General features: G+C 47.5%; 2 protein-coding genes across 3 annotated transcripts in view; both read left to right on the top strand.

Moving 5' to 3' along the window:
* Positions 1-748: 748 nt before the first annotated feature.
* Positions 749-7,445, top strand: SSR2 (signal sequence receptor subunit 2). 2 transcript variants are annotated; one of them, XM_005898711.3, is made up of 6 exons: positions 749-854; positions 1,439-1,593; positions 2,549-2,647; positions 3,740-3,848; positions 5,675-5,752; positions 6,868-7,445. In XM_005898711.3, the coding sequence occupies exons 1-6, from the start codon at positions 846-848 to the stop codon at positions 6,976-6,978; spliced, it is 561 nt and encodes a 186-aa protein (XP_005898773.2). In that variant the 5' UTR covers positions 749-845; the 3' UTR covers positions 6,979-7,445. The 2 variants fall into 2 exon arrangements, with proteins under 2 accessions (XP_005898773.2, XP_005898774.1); XM_005898712.3 differs by lacking the exon at positions 749-854 and adding an exon at positions 909-929.
* Positions 7,446-11,353: 3,908 nt separating this feature from the next.
* ARHGEF2 (Rho/Rac guanine nucleotide exchange factor 2) overlaps positions 11,354-24,091 on the top strand; it is a 48,704-nt gene continuing 35,966 nt past the window's right edge. The window contains 3 exon segments of the mRNA XM_070367336.1: positions 11,354-11,584; positions 18,961-19,256; positions 20,624-20,741. Of these exon segments, the coding sequence (XP_070223437.1) occupies positions 18,982-19,256; positions 20,624-20,741 (393 nt within the window). The 5' untranslated portion in view covers positions 11,354-11,584; positions 18,961-18,981.

Here is a 24,091-nt window from a genome sequence, read left to right as displayed (position 1 = left end):
TTTTAGTAGAATTCAGCTGTGAAGCCGTCTGGACCTGGGCTTTTGTTTGCTGGAAGATTTTTGATTACAGTTTCAATTTCCATGCTTGTGATGGGTCTGTTAAGATTTTCTATTTCTTCCTGGTCCAATTTTGGAAAGTTGTACTTTTCTAAGAATTTGTCCATTTCTTCCACGTTGTCCATTTTATTGGCATATAATTGTTGATAGTAGTCTCTTATGATCCTTTGTATTTCTGTGTTGTCTGTTGTGATCTCTCCATTTTCGTTTCTAATTTTGTTGATTTGATTTTTCTCCCTTTGTTTCTTGATGAGTCTGCCTAATGGTTTGTCAATTTTATTTATCCTTTCAAAGAACCAGCTTTTGGTTTTGTTGATTTTTGCTATGGTCTCTTTTGTTTCTTTTGCATTTATTTCTGCTCTAATTTTTAAGATTTCTTTCCTTCTACTAACCCTGGGGTTCTTCATTTCTTCCTTTTCTAGTTGCTTCAGACGACTCTAATCTCTAGATTTGTCAGTTCCACAAAACAGTCAGGAGCTGGGTGTCCACAGTAACGGCAAGTCAGATTGAAAAGTCATTCTGGAGGGCAGAATGATAAAAGCGAGAAAGAAACAAAGGAAAGAAGGGGGAAAAAAGAGAGCGAGGGTGCACAGATAAGTCTTTCCTAGGAGCGGTCGCATCCCGGAGACCAGCGGGCACTACAAAGGGAAAGGTGGGGCTTATCTAAGAACTACAACTCCCAGTAGGCATCGAGAAGAGCAACCAAGCTTCCGGCCAGAGCTTATTTCCGGTCTTTCGGGTGCTGACGCTCTCTTCCGGTTTTGAAGGCCCCTGAAAGGGTTTGGGGGATGTGCAGGGTGAGTCCCGACAAGTGGGAGCAGGGGAATCTTGTGTCCGCACTACACTCAGCGGCTAAAAGTTAGCTCCAGGAGGTCAGGGAGGAGAGAGGGCATGCTGGCGGGAGGACGTGTAATCTTGGCAAGAATGGGGGAGGGGACTGGGGCCACGAAGGGCCCCAGAAAGGGATGTGGAGGGCGAGGACGAATGGGATCTCTGGGAAAGGATGGAGGGTGGGATGCAAGAGCGTGGGGGAGGACCCCGCGAGCGCGCCGTGGGATCCCAGGGGAGCTGGTGGAGGAGGACCAGAGGGAAGGTAGCAGCCGTGGGGTGCTTCTGCGTAAAGGAAAGCTAGAGGCTGCTGTGGGTCCGAGATCGGCCGAATCCGGCAGCCCAAGGAGCGTGGGCTCATAGAGTCCTCTCAGAAGATCCTGCCAGTTAGGGAGCATCCAGGGCCCAGGTGGCTTAGAGACTGCTATGTTGGGAGGGGCTGCCGCTTTGACAGACTCAAAAGAGCTTTGACAGAGGTTGAAAGAGCTGTCAGGGAGCTTTTGGTGGTTTTACGTGCTTGGACTGACTGCTCGCTTTGCTTTTTTCTCCAAAGATGAGGCTGCTGGCATTCGCGGTGTTGGCTCTATTTGCTGTCACTCAAGCAGAGGAAGGAGCCAGGCTTTTGGCTTCCAAATCACTGCTGAACAGATATGCTGTGGAGGGGCGAGACCTGACCTTACAGTACAACATTTACAATGTTGGCTCAAGGTAAGGAGGCACTGGAGCTATAGGTTGGGTCCTTTTCAGGTTTCCTGAATTTCCTAGCTGGGAACAGGGACCAGCAGTGATTTATTTTTGGGAGATTTTCAGCAGCAGACATCATGAGTGAATGAATGAATATACTGCTGGATCTGCTTTTGGAAGAGGAGGACATATTCTTATCTAAGTTACAAGAAACCGTCTTCCACTTTTTTGACGTGAAAGAGTTTCAGAGTGGGGAAGAAGCAAGAATTGTGGTGACATAGGGAGAAGAAAATGAGAAGGCAGGAAATGTATAATCCTTTGTTACCTTAGGGATTTAGTTTCAGCTTCCTTTCTTAGATTGGCTTTTTTGTTGTCTTTCACTGTTTTAAAAAAGTAGACCTTTTATTTTGTTTGGTTGGGTTTTGGGTTGTGTGTTGTTTTTTTTTGCCACGCTGTGGGGCATGTGGAATCTTAGTTCCTTGAGCAGGGCTCAAACCTGAGTGTCCCACATTGGAAGCACAGAGTCATAACCACTGGACTGCCAGAGAAGTTCCTTTTTATTTATTTATTTGGCTTCGTGTCGGGTCTTAGTTATGGCCTGCAGGATACTCATTACTGCATCCCCTGGACCACCAGGAAAGTCCTCTCTTTTACTTTATTTCCTTGAATTTTCTTTTCCATATGCATTTTGCCCCTCTTCCCCTCCTTACACATATACACATACACACACACACACACACACGTGAGAAAAAACTAGGGCAAAAATGGATTCGGGCCCATTCTTTCCTAGATACTTTGAGTATTTTATTTTGGTGCCCAGAATCCAGGCCTTGAGTGCTATTCTTCAGTGTAACTACGTAACTCATATCTGTCTTTTGTAGTTCTGATTTTTTAGGACAGGCAGACAGATTTGATTGCTAACTGCTTTAATTTTATAGCCATTACTTACTAACCTTTCTTTGTTTCCTCCATTCTGTAGTGCTGCATTAGACGTGGAATTATCTGATGATTCCTTCCCTCCAGAAGACTTTGGCATTGTCTCTGGAATGCTCAACGTCAAATGGGACCGGATTGCTCCGTATCCTCTTGACACTGGCTGATGAAGGCTAATGGGATGTTGGGAGGGATGTTGCCAGCAAAGCAGTAGGGTCACATCAGTCTAAGTGTATATGGCCATTCTTGCCACCTCTCTGGATAAGATGTGGCAAGAGAGACTAGTGAGAATTGTGTGTGCATGATTTAGGGTGGGCCTGAGGAAGGAGGTTCCTGAAGTTTAGGTTATAAAGCCCTAAAACATTCCATATTGGGAGAATGTAGACAGATGTTTGTGGCTGGTTGATGATCTTTAAGGTGCTTTTAAAAGAAATTCTGTGGGATGCTAGTGTGATCTGGGTGACCTTTTTAAAGGCTCTTCTTATTCAGTGAACCCCTTATTTGGATCAACTGGTAATTTCTTGAGTGTTTTTAAAATGCATTCTTTATTCATTTATTTTTGGCTACACTGGGTCTTCGTTGCTGTCTGCAGGCTTTCCCTAGTTGCGGCACGCGGGGTTTCCTCTTGAGGTGGCGCGTGGGCTTGTCGTTGCAGTGGCTTCTCTTGTGGAGCGCGAGCTGTAGGGAAATCGGCTTCAGTAGCTGTGGTGCACAGGCTTAGTTGTCTTCCCGGACCAGGGATCAAACCCCTGTCCCCTGCATTGGCGGGCAGATTCTTTACCACTGGGCCATCAGGGAAGGTTCCTTCCTGAGTGTTTTGATTTAGATTATTTTTTTCCCTTGGGAGTTACAGTATATTTAGATTTTCTGACAAGGGTAAGTGTTCTCTTTGTATTGTTTTTGTTTTGTATTTTCAAGAATTTCCTTCAGTTACAGGCAGCAAAAGGTTTTCTGTGACCGTAAGTGACTAATTTTTCATCTATAACCTGTATTGTTTTATAACATTTCAATATTGAATATGTCATAGACCTCTTAAAACTTGATTAAAAAGATATCATGTAATACCACCCACTTCAGGCTTAGATACAAAGCCTGTGTTTATTACTTTTGCAGAGTATTTTAGATATGAAATATTACATGTGTTAGCAACTCTTTTTGTGAACGTGCATTTAGTCCCTAAGTTGCAAGTTTGTTACGACTGTAGCTTCATCCTTTTCCCTCCTTAACTCTGAGTCAGTGCTAGCAACGTCTCCCACACCGTGGTCCTGCGCCCTCTCAAGGCTGGTTATTTCAACTTCACCTCAGCAACTGTGACATACCTGGCCCAGGAGGATGGGCCTGTTGTGGTGAGTCACCCACACCCTTAGCTGGCTGGGGCTCAGCTCTGCCTTCCTTTGCAGTCTCTTGCAGAAAATCTCCAGAGCAGGCGCTAAATTCTGAGGAAGTTAAGAAGGACCCAAAACTTGAGGTATTGTGGTAGGAAGGAGCATATTTCAAAGTATGTTATAAAGTCTCAAAATCAAGCAGTGAAATGAACAGGAAGGAGTACTGCCTGGTTGCCTGCCTTCTCCTTCACCTTCGTTCTGTGCGGTGTCAGGTGCCCTCTGCTTTTGTACCATGCTTGCCTTTCCAGTCCACCTTCTATGCTGCCGTCAGATCACTCCCTGTCTCCGCTGTGTCTGTGTCTCTCCGTTGCTTAGAATGCGCCTGCTTCTCCCATCAGGGCCACGCTTTTCCTTGCATACCCTTCAGTAGTCTTGCTGGGTTCTGCCTCTCCCTCCAGTTCTCTACCCGCCAGGATCCTCTGTCCAATGAGGCCAAGCGCCTCCTCTCTCTCAGTGCTCCTCGTTTCCACTCTGCCTTTGTTCTCTGTCTGAAGTACTCTCTCTCCTCCACTTCGTTATCTGGCACCTTCTCAAGACCCAGTTCTGAACTGCATCTCCTTGATTCTGTCTCCTGCTTTTACAATTCATATGGCTCTTTCCTACTCATTCTTTCACTAAACATTCATTGACTGCATCAAAACGTCTGTAGCTCTTAAAATCCATGCCACTTGAACATTTAATTATTGACTGTCTTCAGTAGTTCTCTCTTATATCTAGGTCTTTTCCCTCACCCCCACCTCTCAGTTTAATTATAAATGCCTCGAGGTGAGGGACTGTGTCTTAGATTTCCTTCTGTTTCCCATATAGGGTAGAAGTCCAATGTAAACAGTCTTTTGATTGATTGATGTAAAGGTCAGCAGACATTTACTGAGCCCCCGCAATGTGCTAGATGATAGGAAATACAAAGAAGATTAATAAAATACTGTCGTAGGCCTCAAAAAGCTTAGGTCATGAATTTATAAATACACATGGGCTTTAGGCTCCTTAGTGAGTGCACAGTGGGGAAGGGACTTAACATAGTCAACCATAGAGCTATAAGAAATTCAAGAGACTCAAACCTTCATTGCAGTCTCCGAATTATGAACCTGTGGAAATATATTCTTGTAATTCTGGTTATATTATTTTCACATCTTCCATCCTGTGTGCTTTAAGAACCTCGTTTGGGATTCCCTGGTTCCACCTGGTCCTTGATGGGTTAAAAGACACAGACGTCAAGGCTCAGCTGCCACTTTAGAACAAAGTTGTTTGCCATGTGCTCCAAAGTCTTGGCCTGCTCTCCAAGACGAAGGAATGTGGGGCAGACTCAGCCCCTCCTCTGGTAATGTACATTTGGGTAGGGCTTGAGACTTTACGGAATCCTTCTCATTATTTCATTGGAGCCTCATGTCAGCTCGTGAGTTACAGAAGAGTGTTTCCACTTAAGGAATGGGGAAATGATTGCCAAGGGCAGAAGGGCCAGTGGTGGTGAGCAGCTCTCTCCAGAGTCTGAGGCTGAGGTAGAATGATCTGGCTTTAATTACCACAGCATACCTGGCCTACCTTTTTTTTTTCTTTCTTTCTTTTTTTAAGTAAATGCTCATCAAGTGTCTCCTGGCTCCTAATTTACTCATCTTTACAACACACGAAAGAACCATCCATCTTCTCTAGTTCAAAAAGTTTTCCTCATCTGGATGTTTCTTGGGCCTTTGCGAACTAAGACTCTATTGCTTAGAACTGGGTTCGTTGAAAAACTGCCTTTTTCCCAAATGAGAAAGAGCTGAAGACTTGCCTTCTTTTCTTCTTTTCAGATCGGCTTTACCAGTGCACCTGGACAGGGAGGAATCCTAGCTCAGCGGGAGTTTGATCGAAGATTCTCCCCCCATTTTGTAAGCTTTGCAGGCCTCATCACTCCCCTGGCAGGAGAACACCCTTTTTGTTGTGAGACCTCTTGGCCTCCTTAGAAGATACGGATAGTTGGTTGGTTCTTGTCATATCTGTTTTTTGGTGTCTGGTACACACAGCCATCAAACATCATGATTTAACCATGGCTAGAGATTTTTGGCAATGAGATCACAGTTGCCAGAACCAAAAAAAAACTGCCGTTTTTCTCTGCTCAGCCTTGAGTAAAGCCCCACCTTGGAGTCCTGGGTCTAATTCAAGGATGAAAAGAGTATCTGCTTAGATTCAAAGAGTCGCCAAGCATTGGGAGGTTAAATGGGAACTTTGTTGTAGTCTAGTCTAGGAGAGAATTTTTTGAAGATTTGCCTAAAGTACTGAATGAGGAGATTCATTTATTCATTCCTTCAGGGAATAATTATGAGGTTCCAAATTACGTGCTCGCTTCTGTGCTTTGCTTGGAGAAACCAGCGCAAGACACAGTCCCTCCCATTAAAGATCTTATGGGCTTATGGAGGCCTCAGTGGAGGGAACTGCTGTGATAGCAGTCATACACAGGGCTCAGGAGGAGATGCAGCGGGAACACCTAACCTGATGTTGAGAGTCAGGGAGGATTTTCCGGGGGAGAGAGGTTTCACTAATTAAAGAGGAGGTAAGGAAGGGGACGCACCCCAGGAAGAGGGAGTAGCTCTGAAGTGAGAAAAAGCGTGGAGTCCAGGAATAGCAGGTAGTTTCGGAAGGCCGGAGGGCGGCATGTGACGCAGAGGAATGGAAGAGAGAGGCTGGCAGTGTGGGCCAGAGTTAGTTTGCAGGAGGCTTGACTGTCAGGGCAACACCTGGACATCTCCCTCCTCAAAGATTGTCTGGAAGAGAGAAGCTTCTCTTCCCAGAGTGGATTGGGTCAGGTGAGGCCTTTGGTTTCATAGCTCGAAAGGGTGGTCTTTAGTGAGCCATTCTGTGTCCGGAGTGGCCAGAGAGGAGCCTTCCTGCTGACGCTCTGCTTATTTGGGCTGGCTGCTCCCTTTTCGCATTGGACCCTTCCATCCTAGTCCCGTCCTGTGCCCTAATCCAGGCTTCTAAGCAAGGCCTTTGTTGTCTTCCACAGCTGGACTGGGCAGCCTTCGGGGTCATGACCCTCCCTTCTATTGGCGTCCCCCTGCTGTTGTGGTACTCCAGCAAGAGGAAATATGACACCCCCAAAACCAAGAAGAACTGAGTGGGGCTTCCACAGCCCTCCCTGCCCAAGAAATCCAGGTGCTTTCCAGACTCCAAAGGGAATCTCAAATGCAGTGTCTTCTCCTTTAGCCCCTGGCCATCTTCTCCTGGATCCTGTCCTGCTCTAACTAGAGCGAAGGACTAGGCCTGGGAGTCTGTGAGCGCCTCTTTGGTTCCATCATGAAGCCGGACAAACAGGAACGCCTTCGGCAGCCGTCGTGACCTCGGGGCCCTGTGTTGCAGCACTGAGGTGCCGGGGGTGTGTTGCTGGCTATGTGAACTCTCAGAGGTCCAGGAAAGGGCATTTCGGAGGCTGCCTGACACCACCCCATCCCCCACCACCCCTCTCAAAAGAGGGTGGAAGATAAGATGAAAGCTGTGGGACTCTTGGAGGCTACCCAGTCTCTGTACTGGCTTAGAAAGTTCTTACCAAATGGGGTTTTCTAATAAAAACAAATGCCACCCTGACTTGTCTGTTTTCCCATCACCTGGATGAACTCAGGTTACAGTTGGTACACAGGCCCTGACTACTCAGGCTCCTGGACAAGTGAGCTGAACTCCTGCCTCCTTGCTCCGGGGAGTGTGGGTCCTGTCCCCCAGAGGCATTCTGTCCATCCACCTTCATGACCATCTTTGCTTCTGTCTCTTGTTTCCCTGTTTTCACCAGTCACCACACGCTCAGTCATGTCCAATTCTTTGCAACCTCATGGACTATAACCTGCCAGGCTCCTCAGGCCATGGAAGTTTCCAGGCAAGAATACTGGAGCAGATTGCTATTTTCTCCTCCAGGGGATCTTCCTGACCCAGGGACCAAACCCTTGTCTCCTGCTTTGGCAGGCAGATTCTCTGTGCCAGTCACCATATATTCCCCTAAACCTTCCTTGCTTGTGAGCTCCTCTCCACAGTAGAGGAGGGAAAATGGGGAAAGATGGTCTGCATTGTTCTATCCCCAGATCTTCAGAGAGCAATTTAGTTCATTATTTTTAAAAAACTATTCATTTGGCTGTGTCAGGTTTTGGTTGTGGAATGTGGGCTTAGTTACTTTGCCTCGTGGGATCTTAGTTCCCCGACCAGGGATTGAACTTGTGTCCCTTGCACTGCAAGCTGTATTCTTAACCACTGGACCAAGGAAGTCCCTTCACTGACTGTTTTTGAAAAGCTATCGATTACATCTGATTCTAGCCCTTCCTGTGTTGAAGACTTAGCTTTTCTCAAGTTTAAGCTTATTTTAATGTCTCTGCTTTGAGCTCTGGCCAGGCCGAAGCGCCTGAACCCCCCGAGTTGTTACCTAAGCACAGCCTGTGGAAAGGCAGTGGGTTTTGGCTGTAGCAGCAGTGGGGAGAAGCCACTCTGAGCTGACTCTGTCCAACCCAGGAATGCCGTGGTCCGAGAACAGCCTCCCCGGCAGGAGAGAAACCCAACAAACACCCGCTTTGTTCCTGCCACCGTTTCTCAGCTTAGATTCTGGTGGGGTATGGGAGCAGTCAGTGCTGCCCAACTGGTTTAACCTTTCCTTCGCCCAGCAGTTGGAGCCTCTGGGCTGAAGGATGAAAAGGACATGGAGACAACGGGAGGCTCTGAATGGAGTAGCCCTCCACCAGCTCACATCCCTCCTTCAGGGCCTGCGGCTCGGACACCCCAGGACTGGCCAGGTCAGAAGGCAAGGAGGATGTGTTTGCTTTTGTTCACTGTGTTGCTGGTGGAGACTTGGGATCTGCTCAGGAGAATGGGGGAAAGGACAGTGAATCAGAAGCTTGGGGTTGAGAACAAGTATAGGGAAGGAAAAGGGAGCTAGTTTGATATGTACTGTCTTCCTCTTTAGCACTATAAGATGTTAGTCTTTGGAGGCGGGAACTCACTGCCATCTGTGTGGTGTCTGCTGGAAACAGTGAGGAGTTAACCTGTAGGAGGAGGAGTTCTGGTTTAGAGGCTAGGATAACCTTCATAACTTGGGAAGGCAATATGAGATTTCTTCCTCAGTCTGAGTGCTGGGAGGTACTCCTTTTCTGAAAGCTGGGGCAGTCTTTACCTTTCCTTGCAGAACTCCCACTTTGCATCCTGGCTCTTGTTACAGAGAAGACTAAAGGGGAGCCCAGGTCTGACCCAGATGACAAGCAAGTGAAGGCAGGGTCACAGGCACCTTGGAAAAAGGCCAAAACCAGATACTTCATCTCTTGAGAGACCAAATTCCTTGGAGTCAGGGTGGAATTTGAGCCTCCCTTAAGCAGTGGCGTTGGAGAATAGAAGAGCCTCTAAAATCTATAGATGGTGAGACTTAGCTGGAATAGTTACTTTAGGATTAAGCCCTCTTCGTGAGATAATTTAATGGAGGATGAGTAGCAGATAGTGCTTCACTCTAGTGAAAACCACCCTAGGAAGATGGGAACCCTGACCTCCAGATTTCGTGCAGGTCTGCAAAGGAGAGAGAAAGTAAGCACCCACCCCACATCCTTTCTGGAGATTGGGTACCCAACCTGAGAACTTCCTCCCTTAAAGGTAAAACATATAGTAACCCATCTGTCAATGTGTTCCAGATCCCCTCCACCCCCGGAAACCAGCCCTCTATCCCTCCTATGTCATGCAGGCTTTTAGCTGGCACTTGCTCACCCACACCCAGCCCCACTACCAGGAGGAGCCAGGGCCAAGATTATCACCTTTTTTACATCCTAGGCTTTGGGATTTCACCTGAAGAAAGTCAACGGGAAATGGGGATAAGGATTCCCAAAAAGCTGGGGATAATGAAGCAGCCTGGTGACAGCATGGGAGTTTTCAAGGCTTGATAGCTGGAGAGAGCAGCTCAGGATGGTGGAAGGAACGCTGACCACAGACGCAGCAGCGCTGGGTCCCCGCCCACCTCCACCACCCACTCGCTGGCCGACTTCAGGTGAATCACGCCTCCTTCCGGGGCCTGTGTCCTCATCTGTATCATCACAGGATTGTTTAATCAGGATTTCTGAGGATCCTCCACCACAAAACAGATAGCTGTCTCCCCTGTATTCTTGAAAGAAACAACTCGTATGGTCATATGGTTTGGAGCCCAGCCAGGTAGGAAAAGGGCTTCCCTGGCGGCTCAGACAGTAAAGAATCTGCCTACAATGTGGGAAACCTGGGTTTGATCCCTAGCTCTGGAAGACTCCCTGGAGAAGGGAATGACTATCCACTCCAGTATTCTTGTCTGGAGAATCCCATGGACAGAGGAGTCTGGCAGGCTACAGCCTGTGGGATCGCAAAGAGTCATGACTGAGCGACTAACAGTTTCACACAGATAGGAAAGAGCACACAGCTTCCACATCTGGCAACAGCTGCCCTCTTCCTCTCACCCAGAGTGAGGGTTTGAGAGCAAGGATGGACCATGGATCACATAATCTCATCTAATAGATGAGGGAAGGCAGAAAGTGGAGGGGCTTCTCCAAGGTCACAGCAAGTGGCAGTTTTATTGAAGAGCATATTTATTGAGTAACTATTATTTATATAATAACTATTATGGACCCAGCGTTTAAGTGCCACTATTTGTACATCTGTCATTCACTATCCCCATTGTACAGAGGTGGCGATGAGGCTACCAGAATAGGTAACTTCTCCAAGGCCCCTTATCTAGGGAGTTGGCAGAGGCAGCCAAACTCTTCCAATTGCAGCATGTCCTTTCCACTAGACCATGGGCCTGGCAGGGAGGAGGCTCCCCGGTACCTCAGGAAGTCCAGTGTCTGCCCACGCCATCCTCTGCCCCAGGGAAGCAGGGAAGGTGAGTCAGCACCCCCAGAAGCGGTTATCAGGGAAGGGGGTGGAGAGCCTGTCAGATATCCTGTGCCTGGTATCCACAACACTCTGGGAGTGGAGCTGTGTGTGCCGAGCTGCCAGCTCACCCTGTTCCTGTTGGCCGAAGGAGGGCCGTCTTCAGATGCAGCTGCCCTTGTCAGCGCTCCTCCCTGCACTTTCATCACAGAAAATACAGTCTGTCCTCCTCCCCCTACTGTAACCTGCCTCTTAAAGGGAACCACCAGCATTTGGAAACCAGATTAGCGAGAGAGCAAAGGACCTCCCCGACCCCTCTAGGACCTTGCTGTGAAGTAGGGTGCCAACCATCGGCCTTTCCCTGAGATGTCCTCTTTTTCCTCTCAGCTCCACCCTGTCTCCACTCGCAGGTGGGTGAGGGTTCCCTGGGATGTCATTCCCAAATACTGTCTGCTCAGAGTGACCCCAGCTTGGCTTCCTGGATCTGTTTCCACCTGTGACTGAATCTGATGGCTGCCCTTTGGGGAATGTTAAAGACAGGAGAACCCAGGGATCCTCTGGACCAGCGTTGGCACCAAAGGGGTTAAAGACTGGAGCCCAGCACTGTCAAGGGTGTTTGAAGTAGGGCGGGGAAGGGAAGGGCTAGAGTTGTTGGAGAGGCAGCTGGTCTGGACTGGAATGAGTCCCCCCTGTCTCCTAAGCAAACTTCTGGACCATGAGCAATTCCCTTAAAAGGATCAAGAGAGAGGTACCCCCATTAAGGTGCTGGACTGGATTCTTAGAGGGGCTACCTGAAGCGGGACTTCCTCCCATATTGAAGTCACCAACCGAGGGCAAGAACGGGTCTCCCATCTTTGGGATATCTCCTGAGACTGGTGAGTTTCCCTTTTCCCTTTCCCTGAGTCCTTCCTTCATGAGTGGGCATTCCCCAGAAGTAGAGATCTTCAGGAACCCCTCAGCACACCCAGGAAGTGGCAGAACAATTCTCCACCAGTCTCCTGTATTAGTTCCTGTTTTTAACTAAGGTGTATCCTGTTTGTGTCTGTGTGAGTGTGCACAGATGTACAAACAGAAAATCACCAAAATGGCCAACAGTTAATTAGCACTACTTGTGCAACCAGTGATGCCAAAGCTTGTTTATGCACTCTTAATCCTCACAATCCTGATGAGGTTGGCATATCACAATCCCTGTATTAAATGTGAGGTTTATCCTTCTGTCCATGGGATTTTCCAGGCAAGAATACTGGGGTGGGTTGCCATTTCCTTCCCCAGGGGATCTTCCCAATGCAGGGATCAAAGCTGGGTCTCTTGCATTGGCAGGAGGCTTCTTTACCACTGAGCCACCAGGGAAGCCCAGTTAAACAGCTAACCCTTGTCAATTAAGAGGGATTCAAACTCAAGTTCACCTGGCAGCAAAGTCCATTATGATGTCTTCTAGTCTCTTTTTCTTACTCAAGAGGTATGGACAAAAAGGATGGCTAGAGTTTTAAAATCTCAAGTCCTAATTCACCCAGGGTCCCCTTCCTCTAAGGCCTGGCAGTACTCCCTTCATCCGTCTGAGTTAATTGTAAGATTTAAAGGGCCACCAACTCATGTCTGAGGCTCAGAGGCTTCCAGATTCCGTATTACTCCATCCATTCAGATTAGGGGCTTCCTACTTCACCCACTACCTTTAGGTGTTCCCTGGGATCTAATGGGTTAATTCCTTGGGACTCTATGGTCAAAGTCTTCTCAGGTGTGTCCCTCTGAACCTCAGCCCTTCTCTTGCCCCACCCTTCTAGCATGGCACCCAGGATGCAGGCCAAGAAACTGACAGGAGGTGGAAAGGGACTGATTGGTTTTGCCCCTCTTATTCCCTAGCACCCACACATCATGGGCTAGCCTGGGTCCCAGCAAACCTCCGGTAAAAAAAGCACACAAGCCTAGCAGAAAGAAAGGACAGGATCCCTAGGTTCAGTTTGCAAATCTATTTAAAGAAAGAAAGAAGATGGTCACACTTGGAGGCCCAAGGCAGCAAAAGTCCTGATTGCTTTGTGAGCCTAACATATCAAAGAGGCGGGGGTGATTTGGGGTGGGTGTTTCAGATGCGTGATGGCTGCCCTTTATGGAGATGTGGTGGGACTTCCTTGATGGTCCACTGCTTAAGACTTTGGGCTTCCACTGCACGGGTTCAATCCCTAGTCAGGGAATTAAGATTCTGCATTTTGAACTGTGGTGTTGGAAGACTCTTGAGGATCCCTTGGACTGCAAGGAGATCAAAACCAGTCAATCCTAAAGGAAATCAGCCCTGAATATTCATCGGAAGGACTGATGCTGAAGCTGAAGCTCCAATACTTTGGCCACCCGATGCGGAGAACTGACTCACTGGAAAAGACCCTGATGCTTGGAAAGATTGAAGGCAGGAGGAGAAGGGGATGACAGAGGACGAGATGGTTGGATGGCATCACCGACTCAATGGACATGAGTTTGAGCAAGCTCCAGGAGACAGTGAAGGACAAGGAAGCCTGGAATGCTGCAGTCCATGGGGTCACAGAGAGTTGGACACGACTTAGTGACTTAACATATTTAGCATGTATTTCTTTAGCACCTATCAGTGTCCGACAGGGCCCAGAAAGGTCTATGTGCAAACACAATGGTGGGGCACTGTGGTCATACATGACTGCTAGAAAAAGCATAGCTTTGACTGTACAGACCTTTGTTTGCAAAGTAGTATCTTTGCTTTTTAGTATGCTAAGTTTGTCATAGCTTTCCTTCCAAGGAGCAAGCATCTTAATTACAAAATTATAAAATTTAATTATGAAATGAACAGTGCCATAAGGCACTGCTGTCGTTTAGTCACTAAGTCGTGTTCACCTCTTTTGCGGCCCCATGCAGTGTAACCCACCAGGCTCCTCTGCCCACGGGATTTTCTAGGCAAGAATGCCAGAGTAGGTTGCCATTTCCTTCTCCAGGGGATCTTCCCAACCCAAGGATCTAACCCGAATCTCTTGTACTGGCAGGTGGATTCTTAACCGCTGAGCCACCTGAAAAGCCCTCGCTTACACAATGTCAAGCACATACCAAAATCTTGCATGTCTCACACTGAGAAACAGAGCAGTGGTGAAGCCAAGTCAGGGTGAGGTGAGGCGGTATTAGAAACTTGGGTACTGTATGACCCGCTGTAGAATGGGGTGCTCGGGGAGCAGGGAGAGGTGGGAAGGAACTGTGGTTACTGAAGCCTTCTTTTTTTTTTTTTTTTTAAACTGAAACCTTCTTTACTTGAAGCACTGCTGTGGTCTTTTATGTGGGATACTGTTGGATTAATGATTTACTTTCTATGCAAGAAGAAGCAGGTATATTAAATTTTGAACTATCAAAGGGTTTTCTATGACCCTGTCCCCCAGGGCTAGGAGACCCCGAGGAGAAGCCCACAGATCATGCCATCTGGCCTCTCCCTTCCTCCCCATTCTTCACTTTCTAGTTTTTTCAGGTCTTCCCCGTTATTGCCCCCTTGGGGAGATTTAGGACCCCAGAGCCAGACCCAGGAAGCCACCCAGACTGTGAAGGGGCCTGGCAGCATTGCCCACCATCCCACATGCCCAGCTGTGTGGTTGCTCTCAGCAGTTCCTACCCTCAGTGTTTGCTGGCAGCAAACAGAAGCAGGCCCTCCCTGCCCACCACCCATCACCTCATTCAGATATCTAAGATCCAGAGGGAGTAGAAAGGACAAATTTAACTTACCCCCCCATCTAATTTCTTCTGGAAGCTGCGTTCTCTCTTTGGCTGGTGTGGAGAGGGCAGAAATGATGATGAGAATGGGAGTGAATAACAACAGTGCTGGATTTCTTTTTTGTTTTTTTTCTTTTGGCCGAGCAGTTTGTGGGATGGACTCTTAGTTCCCTGACCAGGGATTGAACCTGTGGCCTCGGCAGTGAAAGCATGGAGTGCTAACCACTGGACTGCCAGAGAATTCCCCAGACTTCTTTCAAAGCTAGCCACTTGTGCTCACTGGGAGCTTGCCTTCTGGTTTCAGAGGAGAACTCAGGTTCTGCAGCGCGTTGGATCTGCTGTGAAAACTCAACTCTGCCTCCTACAGCCCTGTGACCTTGAGCAAGTTACTTTCCCTCTCTGTGCTGCCTGTTTCTTCTGATGTAAAATAGGAATACTAATATCTATTTCAAGAAATGGTTGTGAGGGTCCCACAAGATGATGTAGGCACTGATTGTGGATTAAGCCTCTACCCCTGTAGGCTCAGATGCTACTTAGGAAATGGATGAGCTGGGGTCTTTGATGTCCCTCTTTCCTAAGCTGGTTGGAGATGCCTGGCTGGTGAGCAGTAAGCCTTACTGTCTCTCTGTAATCTCTTTTTCTCTCCTTCCTGAGATTCTGAGGCCCAGCTTCTCTAAATCAAGAGCCTGCAAACTTTTTCTGTAGAGACCCAGATAATAAATATTTTCGGCTTTACAGGCCATATGGTCTATGTTGCAACTACCAACTTTGCTATCGTAATGCAAAAACAGCCATATACCGTATGTAAATGAATGAACATGGCTGTGTTCCAAGAAAACCCTTTATTTATGAGCACTGAAGTTTAAATTTCATATAATTTTTATGTATCACAAAGTAGTGTTCTTCTTTTGATTTTTTTTCCCCCAAGCATATAAAAAAGAAAACAGTACAGATTTGACCACAGGCCATAGTTTGCCAACCTCTGCTGCAAATCACCAGAGGCTATTACCCCTCCCTTCTCTTTGAAGAGTGCAGGTTCATCAAGGTCCTTCTTGCTCTGGTTGTTTGCGTTCTTTTATATCAGAAGGACTTTATGATAATTAGTCCCCATCACAGTTGTTTTAGTGTCAGCCTGTGGGTTATTTATTCACTCTCTTTTTAAGAGATAACAGTGAGGTAACCATCATATAGCGCTTCTCTCTTGGGCCTTCCTCTCTCCAGAACCCCATTTCTCAATGCTCTGCCTTCTCTCTGCCTCTAAATAACAGCAACCACAACAATAGTAGCATTTACTAAGTACCTAATATGTGCCAAGCACAGTATTAGTTGTATTTACCGACATTATCATCAAGTCTTTCAATATCCTTGCAAGGTAGTATTATCATTCCCATTTTACAGATGATTCCAGAGCTCAAACACATGAAATAAGCAATGTCATGTGGTTATTTATTGAAATGCCCAAGGTCACATGGTTTATGAAGGTGGCAGAGCTAGCAAATCTGCCGAACTTCAAAGCCACTGTAGCATCCTGAAGAAATTACGGTCTCGGAGTTCTGAATAAGAGAACTATTAAATAATAATTAAATAATACATGCCTCCATCTCAGCACACACTGGAATGTGTAACGAATCAATGGCGACTAGGGAAATGATGGAGATTACACACAGAGGAGAGATCAGGAGATGCTGATGGTCTATGTTGGTGGGGAAAGCATCTGATCCAGAGGCAGGAAGAAGAGTAAAGTGACTGAGAGCCCCTTCTGGCTTTCCTCCCCTGCCCCCATCCCCAGCATCTGATCCCAGACCTATTTCAGAATCTCCTATCTCTGCTCAGCGGAAGCAGTGATGTGACACGATGTGATCTCATTCAGGAGCTAAATAAAGCCATTGTGTGAGCCCCAGCCCTGGCCGCTCCCTTGTACCATTTCCTGAGCTCAGGAACCCAGGGAAAGATGGGAGGGGGCTGGGAGAGAACTGATGTGAAGAGCAGCAAGGAAGGGAACGTAGAGCCACAGAAAGCGGAGGGCGGAATATCTCTGGGAGGGGGATGAGGAAGCCTTGCTAAACCTCATCACTTTGAAGGAGAGAATGAAAGTTATTGACATTATACCATGAAGGAGTGGAATTTAGAAAACAGAAAAACTTTCCCAAGAATGGAATGAAGATATGAGGGAGAAGGAGTCCAGTGAATTCCATTTTCACAGAGGGCGGAGACCATGAATGACGTGACAGAAGAGGTTAGAAAGAGGGCAGATCTTTGAGCAGAGGTCAGATTCAAGGTGGTCTCAGTTGGAGGAAGGAGGGTGAGATCCCAGGACATGAAGATCTCAGGATTAAAAATGTCTGTCCACCAGGCTAAGGCAGCAAGGTACCACCTCCAGCAGGAAGCATCTCCAGGGATGGAGGGAAAAGAAAGGGCTTCCATTCACTGCTTTTCATTCATCCAGTCAAATCCACCCCACGAGCAAAATCCAGCCAGGAAGAGCAGGTAGAAGCTGGGTACAGGTGTGTAGGTCTAACAGCTTTTTCTCTTTTGTGAGGTCATTGAATGCCAGATCCAAGGTCCGCATGGTGCCCCTCAGTGCCCATTTCTGTCCTATTCCCAGCCTCTGTTGCTCTTTTTCTAGTGAGCACCCCAAGTTCCTACTCTTTCCTCCCTCCCAGCTTCCCTCAATACTTTTTTGTCAGTACCTCCCGCCCCTTGCCCCAAATCTCAACTTTGAGACCCCTGGTTGGCAGGGATCATGCTGTGGCCCTCAGGCTCTGTCCTCCCTGCAGAACTGCCCATCCCGTTTATTTTATTTTTTAAAAATATCTGTATTTGGCCGTGTCGAGTCTTAGGGTCTTTGTTCTAAGATGGGATGTGGGATGTTTCGTTGCGGCGCATGGACTCTCTAGTTGAGGCACGTGGGCTTAGTTGCCCTGTAGCACGTGGGATCCCAGTTCCCTGACCAGGGATCGAACCCACGTCCCCAGCTTTGCAAGGTGGATTCTTAACCACTGGACCACTAGGGAAGTCACCGGGCCATCCTGTTTACAGATGGCACATCAGATGACACGAGGCCCAAGTCTGTGGACACAGAGGATGGGTCCCAGTGGCTGGACGAGAGGCCCCCTCTATGTGGCTTCCCGATGTGCTGAGACAACAGGCCTGGGCTGGTCTCCTAGGCCTCTCCTTTCCTATTCTTAGACCCACCCGGCAGGGCAGCAGAATCCACCTGCAGAGGCCTGAGTACTTGTGTCCTCCCTTCCCCATGGTAGACAGGCGTGCAGTGGGGCACAGGCACCATCTCCGTGGTCCTGTCTGCAGCGGCAGCAGGTTGCAGTGAGAGAGGGAGCAGTAGCTGGAAGGGACGACTTTCCAACAACCTGGACTTTAGGGGTGTGTGTGTGTTTGTGTGTGTCGGGGGCAGGGAATAAAATAACCTGCGGAAGGCTTGACGCCCTCACAGGAAGCCTGGGAGGAGGGCGAGTTCTGGCTCATTGCTTCCTGGTCCTCCTGGGTCCTCCCAGCATCTCAGTTGCTTCTCTCCTGGGGGAAGAGGAGCCTGGGAAACTCATTCTAGCAGAAGTTCTGCAGAGACAGGGCCTGGGAGGGAGTGCAGAGGTAGATGCCGCTGATGTGAGCTGCCCTCCCGCCCCTCCGCCACCTTGAAACTCTGGTATTTGGTACTTGTTTCTGGAGCGGGGCTTATCATTTTCAACTTTAAGAGCTCCTGAGGGTTCTTAACTCTGAGACACACTGAGGCAAGCCCTGACAGCCTCCAGGAGTGTTGGGCTATGAGAACAATGCCTACCTGGAAGAGAGAGTGAAGGAATTTCAACATGGCTAATTTGGGGGCCCTTTGCTCTGCTCCGTGGGGAGAGGTCAGAATAGCTGTCTTACTACCCAAAGGACAGGAGTCTTAGAAGGAAGAAGTCATAATACTGTCACTCATGCACCTTTTCTCCCTGCTGTTTTATTTGCCTAGACTCCTCCCTCTCCAACGTGGCCAAATCCTAACCACTCCACCCTTCCAGGCCCATCTCAAAGGCTATTTACTTCCTTCTGTTTCCCTTTTCCGAGTCCTCCAACTGGTTATATGTACTCAGCACAAAGCCTTCTTTTTTGAAACTTTTCTTGTGACATTTGACAAATCCTGGCCAGTTGTTTGTGATCTGTGCTTTTGTCTGCGTGCACACATGCACGCACTCACTCACCAGAATGAATTCCTTGAGGGTAGGAACAATATCTATTTCTCTTTGCTTGGCATGGCTTCCTGTCAGATAGGTGCTCATCAGATGGAATGATAATGAGTGAACGAGGGTGTCATTATGTACTGGACAGAACACTAGACTGGGAGTCAGAAAACCCACGTTCCTGGTTTGACTCCTCAGCTAATTCTTTGTGTAATCTTGAGCCAACCATCCTCCAGTTCTGTGCCTTGGGGAAGGGAGGAGTGGGTAACAGGATACTCTAGGCCTGGCTGACTATGACACTTTCCTAGTTCCAAGGTTCCAGAGTTCTAGAACTCTGCTCAGCATTCTCTGTCTTCTTGATTTAGACTGGCCTGTGTGCGGCTTCCATGAACAGAGAAGTCCCAGAGGTGTTCCTCGCAGGTGGAGATCTGGTGCCCCGAGGCCACACTCGCCGCTGCCTCTCTGCAGTGGAGTCCAGAGCGCAGCTGGAGGAGGAGGAGGAGGAGGAGAATCAGAAGGAGGGGAGAAAAAAGGAGGGCGAAGTCTTCCATGCTGTGCCCCTCCGAAGGTCGGGCGCTTTTCGTGCCCACAGCCACAACTACGACCCCTTCAAAAGGCATAGCTGGGGGCCGGGCAGGGAGCTCCAGGATCCACTGAACAGGTAAAACACCGGAGACCTCCTGTCTCTCCTCTCAAGTCCTAGACCCTGGAGAAAGTGGTTGGGAAGGAATGACAGGAGTTGAAGAGGCCTGGGCCCCTAGCCTCTTGCCTGGAGAGTCTGAACCCAGGCCTGTGGCAGGCCTCTGAGGAGAATGGACCCTGCCTTTCAGTATGTGGCTCTCTCTAGTGTCCTAGCCCCTTCCTTCTACTAGTCTCCAGGGCAGTGGGTGAGACTGGAGAAGGGGAGGTGTGGAGGGGAGGTGAGAAGCAGGACACTCGGGTCTTACTGCCTCCTCCTCCCACTTGCGTTTAGCACATACAGCAGAGTTAGAGCTGGAAGGGACTCAGGGATCATACGGCCCAGTTGCCTCATTTTACACATGAGGAAACAGGCCCAGACAGCTTCGGAAGTTTTCTTGAGCCGTGCTCCCAGGGTTGGGACATGGGACCTAGCCCCCTTTCCCAAATTGCTGCCCGCCTGATGGTGCAGGCTGAGGCAGGCCCATGGTGTTTTGACATCGTAGTCCAGCCCTACAATGGGGGAAGACCTCCTCTTGCTCAGGGTTCTATATATGCATGACAAACCGGAAGTGAGGGACCCAGCTCTTCCCCTCTCCTGGAAAAACCCTGACCACTTCCCCAAAGACAGAGAGGAAGCCAGAAAGAGAAGGCCTGGGGGTCAGCGTGAGGGGTTCAGTGTGAGTGGTGCCTGTGAGTGCCTGCCAGCCTTGGAAGGGCCTGTCTCTCTGCTTTGGCAATGGTCCCCTTGGACAAATTATCTTAGCCTGGTGAGTAGACCAAACTTCTCGAGCTCCTGGATAGGGCTGGCTGGGTGTGTGAGAGGAGAGGACCCTTGCCCCTGAACTGGCTTGGGAGGGAACTTGGGTGAGAAGCCTGGTCTTCAGGACTCACGGCACCTTCCTAGGAGCAGCTTGTCCAAGGCAGAGATGCCTTTTGTGATGCCAGCTGTATCTCAGGATCTTCGAGGTTCACCTTCACGATCAGGCACTAATTCTGTCCCTTGGGTTGAGAAGGAAGGGCGCCCTAGGCACACCATTTATCTGAGTAGGGGCTAAGGTTCTCATCAGAACCCCCATCCCCTTTCCCTCCGCGCTGACCGCCGGCCGTCTTCTGGAGGGCAGTACTGCCCTTTGACCAGCAGGGGTCATCCTTGCCCACAGCCAGTGCCACAGCCTTGCCCAAGCACAGCCCGAAAGGGAGGCCAGTTTGGGTCTGGCCTGCGCCTATGCCAACAGGAAGGGCTGGGCTGGGGGCAAGCAACAGGGACTGGGCTGAGGCGGTGTTTCTCCCTGGTGCCCGTCACTGGCCACTGGGTACGGAGGGCAGCGGTGGCAATGTGTGTTTCAGGAATAAACTGCAGGCATCGGGATGCACAAGCCCCAAGGAGCCCTCCTTACTGCGGAGCCAAGAGGAACTGGACTCCTTTCTGGACCTGCAGCACCAAGGTGGCCAACCCTCCTGCGTGGTATGGACAAACAAATCCCCATGGAAGCGCCCACCTTCCCCCCCGCTCTCCTGCCCCTTTGCCTGTCCAACCACCAGTCTGTGCCTCTTCTGTTCTGCCAGCTGCTGAGGCTCTCTGTGCCCAGGGATCACTTTGACTTCATCTGACCAAATCTGAATCTGGCGTCTATACCCCTCTGTCTGCTTCCCTGGGTCTGTGGGCTCTGTTCCCCGGCCTTGGTATCCTGCCTCTGCCTCTTTCTCTGAGACCCTCTGTTCCCTGCTTTCTGTGTCTCTGTGCTGATGTGGGCATCTCTGCCTCTCTCTCAGTAAAAGGCCCCTGTTCCCCTAGTTATAACTACTTCTTTCTGTGGACCCCACATTTCTCAGATTTGGAGATGAACTTACTATTTGTAGGATGAAACTAGGCATCTGGTAACCCTGAAAACAAGATAATTACAGGACTATCAAGTAAGAAAGGATATAGAGATTGCTCAGGCTTCTGGCTTAGGGGACCATCACAGGGAAGATCTCAAACCAGGACCTAGGGACCACTGAGGATACACAGAGGTTTTAGAGACACCTCTGGGTCTGCTAGCTAAGAGTCCCTGAGTATAGTCAGCCCTCGGTATGCACAGGTTCAGCATCCATGGATTCAACCAAGCATGGGTCAAAAATACTTGAAAAAAAAAAAAAATTCCAGAAAGTTCCAACGAAACTTGAATTTACCTTATGCTGGCAAATATTTACATAGCATTTACATTATGTTTGCAACTAATTTATGCGGCGTTTACATTGCATGAGGTATTATAATTAATCTAGAGCTGATTTAAAGTATATGGGAGGATGCGCATAGGTTATATGCAAATATTATGCCATTTTGCGTAAAGGACTTGAGCGTCCTTGGATTTTGGTATCCATGGGATCCTGGAATCAGTCCCCTGTGGATAATGAGGGACAGCTGTACACAGAAATGCCTCAAGCCCAGTGACTTAAGGTTACCTCCTGTCCAGCACATACTGGCCAGTGTACCCACCCGGCCTCAAGATCCAAGTGCCTGTGGCTCAGGCGAGAGGCTGAGAAGAAGGGGCTGTTACAGTCTGTCAGGGAAGCAGCAAAACCCATCTTATCCCAGGTCACACTTTTCTCCATCACCATTTCTGCATTTCTTCCCTCCAGCCCAGTTCGATGTGGTATAGTAGAAAGAACAGCGTTTGCGAGTCACACTAGTTGAACAATGCACTTCATCTTTCTGAAAATCAGGCTACTAAAACCTGTCTTTTCAAGTTGTGATTGTTAGACTGGGGAAAAAAGTGTTGAAGTGCCCAATACTGCGACTAATACATGGGAGACAGTGGTTTTTTTTTCCTCTTCTTCCCTCCAGGCCCTTCTTACTTATTTCCCCCCTCTTCACCTCTCTCTTTGTCCAGCTGCGCGCTTCCTGGTATTATATGTCTCCTTCTTTTCTCCCCTCTCTAGTGTTTGTGTTTTTGTTTTGTTTTTTTTTATGCCTTCCTTCTCTCATTCCTCTCCTGTCTTTATCTAAGTACTTCCCTTAAATTTCTCCTTGTCTGTCTGTTTTTTGCTTGTTTATTTGTCTGTTTCTTCCTGCAGCAGCAAGTTGGTGTAAGTCCTCTGCAGTGTCCATAGACTGAAAGTCTGAAATTCATTAAACTAGACTGGGGCTTGCAGACTGACCATGAGCCAAGTCTAGCTCAAAATTTATTTTGTTTGGCCAGCACGGTGTTTACAATTTCTAAAATTCAGATGTCCTTAGATGAGAGCTTTATCCTCCAGTTTGCCAGAGTTGCTAATATTCTGTATTGTATTTTTCCATTGTCTTAAATGTAATATTGAAAAATGAATGCCTAATCAACCAACCACCCATCTCAAGAACAAGAACATTACTAACACATTTATCTTTGCTTATGTCTGCCTCTCTTCTCTTATTCCCTTGCCTCCCCTCCAGAGGTAATCACTGTCTTCAATTTTCTTAATAACTCATTTACTTTTTAAGAGTAGTTTAAAAAATTGTTTTAGCACAAAGTATTACCTAGTAATACATTATTTCTTTTTTGTTTCTAACTTTAAAATCAATGATGTTAAAAAAAAATCAATGATGTTATATTCCACAAAATTTTCTATAACTTGCATTTTCACTCAGCATCCTGTTTCTAATTTTTATCCGTGTGTTGCAAATGTAGTCCATTATTTTCATTCCAGTCTTCTGTTGATGGACATTTGTATAATTTCCATTCTTTGCTATCATGAAGAGTGTCATTATGAACATCCTTTTACCCATCTTCTGGTGCTCATTTGCAAGAATTTCTCTGCAGTATACCTTGGAGTAGGATTATTGGGTCACAGAGTATACAATGTTCATTTTTTTGAGATAACGAGAAACTTTTTATTTCTATCAGCAATATATAAGTGCTCCTGTTGATTCACATGCTTTCCAACATTTGGAATCATCAGATTTCTTAATTTTGTCAGTCTAGTGGTTATAAATCTCATTGTGGTTTTAATTTGAATTATCCTTATTACAAATGGGATTGGCATTTTTTTCCCTTTGCCTTGGTCATTTGTGTTTCCTCTTCTGTGAAGTTCCTTTTCCTATCTTTTGCCCACTTTTCTATTGGATTCTTTGAAGGTTTTTTCTTTATTGTTTTGAATGTGTTCTTTACATATCCTGAAACTAATCCTTTGTTGTTATATGTGTTGCAATGATCTTTTCTCAAGATTGAGAAAAGTGGTTTGACTTTTTCCTCTCTATAATGTCTTTAAAGAGACAGTTTCTTAATTTAGAAAGAACATATTTATTGAAGTATAACTTATGTATAAAACATGCATTAAAAACTTTTGAGATTTTGATTGGCGTTGCATTAAATCTAAAAATTATTTTAGGAAAAGTGGACATCTTTACCATATTGCTTCTTCCTACCCATGAAAACAGGATACTTCTCCATTCAATGTATTTCAATAAAGTTTTATCATATTTTTTCCATACTGTTTATAGATATATATTAGATGTTTTCTTAGGTATATTATACTTTTTTTTAAATCAAGATTTTATGGTGGCTCAGAGGTTAAAGTGTCTGCCTGCAATGCGGGAGACCTGGGTTTGATCCCTGGGTCGGGAAGATCTCCTGGAGAAGAAAATGGCAACCCACTCCAGTATTCTTGCCTGGAGAATCCCATGGACGGAGGAGCCTGGTGGGCTACAGTCCACGGGGTCACAGAGTCGGACACGACTGAACGACTTCACTTTCCCTTTATTGAAGTACAGTTGATTTACAATGTTTCAAGTGTATAGCAAAATGATTCAGTTGTACATGTATAGATAGGTAGGTATTCTTTTTCAGATCTATTTAC

The sequence above is a fragment of the Bos mutus genome, chromosome 3 (assembly GCF_027580195.1).
Source record: "Bos mutus isolate GX-2022 chromosome 3, NWIPB_WYAK_1.1, whole genome shotgun sequence".
Lineage (NCBI taxonomy): Eukaryota > Metazoa > Chordata > Mammalia > Artiodactyla > Bovidae > Bos > Bos mutus.
This window is presented reverse-complemented; position numbering and strand designations above follow the sequence as displayed.